Source organism: Pteropus vampyrus, unplaced genomic scaffold (genome assembly GCF_000151845.1).
Source record: "Pteropus vampyrus isolate Shadow unplaced genomic scaffold, Pvam_2.0 Scaffold232, whole genome shotgun sequence".
Classification (NCBI taxonomy): domain Eukaryota; kingdom Metazoa; phylum Chordata; class Mammalia; order Chiroptera; family Pteropodidae; genus Pteropus; species Pteropus vampyrus.
The window spans coordinates 1,185,973-1,190,346 of NW_011889013.1; the positions used below are offsets into that span (position 1 = coordinate 1,185,973).

Here is a 4,374-nt window from a genome sequence, read left to right on the forward strand (position 1 = left end):
CTAGATCTTGCAAATGCCTTTGGTTTCCTGAATTTCACCATGAATAGAGAAAGAGAATCGTGTTTCTTTGAGTTCTTATTAAGTTCTTATTATGCCCTAAGCATTTCACTGCTGTACGACTTTAACCTCACAGCCTCCTTTAAGAGATGAGCTTAAAAATCCCAGTTTTGCACATGAAAAAACTGGTACCGGGAAGAGCGAGTTCCCTCGCCTCAGGCTCTGCTCTGGCCCCGGGCCGTGTGCCGGCTTTCACCTACTGTCTTAGTCAGTTCAGGCTGCCATTTAAAAAGACCACACACGAGGTAGACAATAAACAGCAGAAACTTATTTCTTAAAGTTCTGGAGGCTGGAAGTGCGAGATCCAAGCTCTGGCAAAGTTGGCGTCTGGTGAGGTCTGGCTTCCTGGTTCATGCATGGCTGCCTTCATCTCCCTCACACGGGAGAAAGGGCAAGGATGCTCTCTGGAGTATCTTACCCCCTTTGGCAGGGCTCCAGCCTCATGACCTGACCACCTCCCAAAGGCCTCAACTCTAACCACCCTCATACTGGGCATTAGGATTCAACATGCGAATCTCGGGGGACACAAACGTTCAGTCTATAGCACCTCCCTTTCCTTGGTTCAGCAAACCCAGAAGGAAGTGCTGATGACGTAAAACTAGGCCAGGGGCACAGGCCTCCATCCAGCATACCCTGACACCCACCAAAGTGTACACAGAAACACAATAGCTAAGTGGGCAGCAAAGGATCCATTTTATGAGTATCCAACAAATGCTTGCTTTGCTTATGCAAAACTATGGTAAAAGCTGGAATACAGACTGTGTTAAAATCAGCAGACCACGCGGGGTCTCTCCTGAACCTCTGGGCTCCTGCCTCCCCGACTCTACCATGCAACTCCGGCGTGGGGTCTCACTGCTGCGATGTTGAGAAAGACCCTGCCTCCTGGCGCCAGGGAATGAGGGAGATCTGGGAAGGAGCCCGTCAGGACTTCCTGGGGGCCCTGCGCTTCCTTGCGCAAGAGGAGATGACCTGGCCAGAGCGGAGAGCCACGGGCGCCTTTCAAGGTCCTATACGCCATGGAGGCTTCCTCTGGATGGCGGTCGTGGCCGTGGAAGTTTGAGGCACCCGCCTCAGCTTTGAAACAAGACATTAGACATTGTGTTCTCACATTACTGAGACACATCCGCCTTGCAGTTGTCCCCTTCTCCCCTGGGATGGCCTGACGAAGCTATCTGCCTGCATTCTTCTTCATTTGCCCTACCCCGCAGGGGCCCAGGAATCACAGTGTGCTGTCAGCCTGTCTGGGGGAGCGGAAGAGTTTCCCATTGGCCTAGAGCCCTTTGGGAACCCACTGCTGCACAGACCTTCTGTTCTTATCTGGAAATCCTACAGAAATTTCCTGTCAAGGTGATCCATAAGATCAAAACTGTGCAAGTATTCAGGAAATAAAATAAAACCTCCAACAGTGAACGCTGGGGCAGGGGAGGGAGCAGCTCTCCGGCCTTCAGGATGCTTGCCTGTGCAGGGGGAGTTGTCTCCTGGTTGCTCCCTCCCAGTAAATGCCGTCCCCCTGGCCGTCACGATGCCCCGTATCCCCCATACTCCCACCCTCCTGCCTTGCTGACCACCTTTCCCAAATGACCTCTGCCGCCTTCTCATCTTACAGCCCATCGGCTTCTGCCATAGCTCTGTCTTCGGTCCTCCTTCAGCAGGCCCCTCCCTTCTCCATCATCAACCACCACTTATTCGCTCCAGACCCAGAATTCCACAGCTGCTCCTCTAGCTACATAATTCCAGTTGGAGGATCCACAAGCACCAGAAATTCAACGTGCCCAAAATCCAATTCATCGTCCTCACCCCGCATTGACTAGCTTCTCCTCCTGTGTTTACCCAAATAGGATGGTAAAAACATAACGACTGACTTCTCCCAAACGGCCCCCTACACACACACACACACACACACACACACACACACACCATTTAGTAAGATTACCTCCCGTCTCTCTCTGAATCTCCAGACTATCAGTGCCATTAGCCTATGTTCCTCCCGAAAAACCTTCTCTTCAACCTCCAAGGCCTAACCCCAATGTCACCTCCTTTGCGAAGCTTCTTTCGATTTCCTTCCCTATCTTCTGAATGATGGTTGCTCGTAGCCCTTTATCGATCACAGGATGTCGTATAGCATTTCACCATTCGTGTCTGTGTCCCCTCGAGACCACGATCTGCTAGGACACGGGGAGGACGTGCCTTCAGTCTTTGTACTCACTTGCACCTACCACTGTGCCTGGGGAGAAAACTTGTGGAATGAATCAACAGCGTGAGGATACCACAAAAATAAAAAAGATCACTGAAAATATGAGAGCTGTATTACTCCCCCAAGTGATTAGAATAGCAGAGGGGACTGTAAATCCTGGCTCTCACATTTACCAACTCAGTGACCCCTGGGAAGTTGGTTCTCTCTGAGCTTTAACGCTTCACACGAAAAAGAAAAAAGAGAGAGAGAGAGATCAAAAGGCCCCTTCAGTGCGTTCTGCAATGGAAACGAGTTATTACATACGAAATGCTTAGCGCTGTGCCCAGCATACAGTCAGAGCTCAATGCATTACTCACGTTATTCATAATAAATAAAGAAATTCAGGCCGGAGGATAGTAAGAGAGAGTATGAGAGGAAGAAGGTCGGTCCAACTCCATTCACTAAATGCATGTTTGTCGAGCACCTGCCAGCGGAAGATGCGAAAGCCAAATGGATGGAGCGAACTTCACTTTCTGAAAGGAAGGAGTGGACATAAAACCTCCCTCCACTTCCAGCAAAGTGCCTTTTAACATGCAGCGCTTCACTGGATGAAACAGAGGCGGAGAAATTGGAGACATCGGGATAGGTCACGAACGACTGGGCAGAGAATCCAGAATGGGGGACGGGCTCCCAAGGAGAAGCCACGTGCCTGGCTTAGATTGGTTAACAGGGAGAGGAAACAGTTCGCGTCACCTCCAGAGATGGGGTTTTAGACCACCGAGTTGCCAGAAACAGCCTGCCACCCAGCAGAGGTGCCCAATTGATGGGAACTACCATGGCAAGAGCTCTGGGGACAGCGTGAAGCTCAAGATGTAGAGTTGGGAGTGACATTGGAGGCGTGGGCGAGGATGGGCCCTCCTTACTCATGTCTCTGACTGCACCCTCCCCCATGTCTCTAATGGCACATAGTGTATTCCCTGTAGATCCTGGTTATCACTCACCAAAACTGAGCAACTTGGAACAGGTGCCGGGATCAGCTCTTGGCATCAGAGCAGACCGAGAGGGAAAGTGTTTCATAAAACCCACCTCGAAGGGGAAAGGGCATGGGGATCCCTCCCACAGACAGAGTTTTGAGGTCAAATTCCAGTGGCGTGTTGCCTTGGCAGCAGTTGCCTGGTGAGAAAGATGAATGATGAAAAGAAGGGAAAAAAATGGGGCAGGAGCGATACATCAAGCCAAATATTTGATACTGCGAAGTTTCTCAATAGAGAGACTATTCTCGGGATGGAGGCAATAAAAAATGTCTCCCTTTTCTTGAACAAATAGAGCTTTAGATGAGTTATTGGGAGCAAGGAGGGTGGGGAGGGGTGATCCTGGGTGTGATTGACAGCGTCGCTCAGGAGTGGAGATCAGACAGTCGAAGCCACATGACCCAACGTTCTGTCTCTCCTTGCAGGGCGATGCCCATGGCCATCCAGTTTTCCATCCTGATCATGCTGCATTCCGCTCTGGTTCTGATCACCACGGCAGAGGATTATAAGTGTTTGCCCCTCGTCCTCCGGAAAACTTGCTGTTGGATCAACGAGACCTATTTGGCCCGGAATGTCATCATTTTCGCGTCCATCTTGATCAATTTCCTGGGCGCCATCCTAAATATCGTAAGCATTCCGAGCCCGCCAACCCTCTGGTGTCCAGGGTGCACTCAGGGCTCCAGAGTCCGTGGAGCCTGCGGCTTCTTCACTGCCGTCCTCGGTACCGGTTACCTTCGTGTGCCTGGTCCAGCCCCAAGCTTAGGGACAGAGCGCAAAGATGTGGCTACCGTCAGAACTGTGCGTTTTACTGGGGGCAAATCATCTCTTTCCCAGTGGGAGAGGTTGTTTGCTCCCTTAAATTTCTGCACTGTCAGTGGCCAATCAATTACAATGGTGAATAAGGGTTCCCACTGATTAAGTACCTGCCTGCTATGTGCCATGCGCTGAAGGAGGAGCTGTGCCCGTTTTTCGTATTTAATCCTCACATAAAGCCCGTGAGGTAAGTCTCATTATCCCCACTTTATGGCTGAGGAAACTGAGGCTCAGAGACATGAAATAACTTGCTGTAAGGTCTGTCTGACTCCATGACTCATGCTCATTCTCATGTGCTAC

At 50.7% G+C, this 4,374-nt stretch overlaps 1 protein-coding gene across 1 annotated transcript in view; it reads left to right on the forward strand.

Annotated features, from left to right (window-relative positions):
- ADCY8 (adenylate cyclase 8) overlaps window positions 1–4,374 on the forward strand; it is a 170,549-nt gene that overhangs the window by 110,361 nt on the left and 55,814 nt on the right. Inside the window, exon 10 of the mRNA XM_011373832.1 lies at window positions 3,687–3,888. Within this exon, the coding sequence (XP_011372134.1) occupies window positions 3,687–3,888 (202 nt within the window). The remainder of the gene's footprint in view (window positions 1–3,686; window positions 3,889–4,374) is intronic.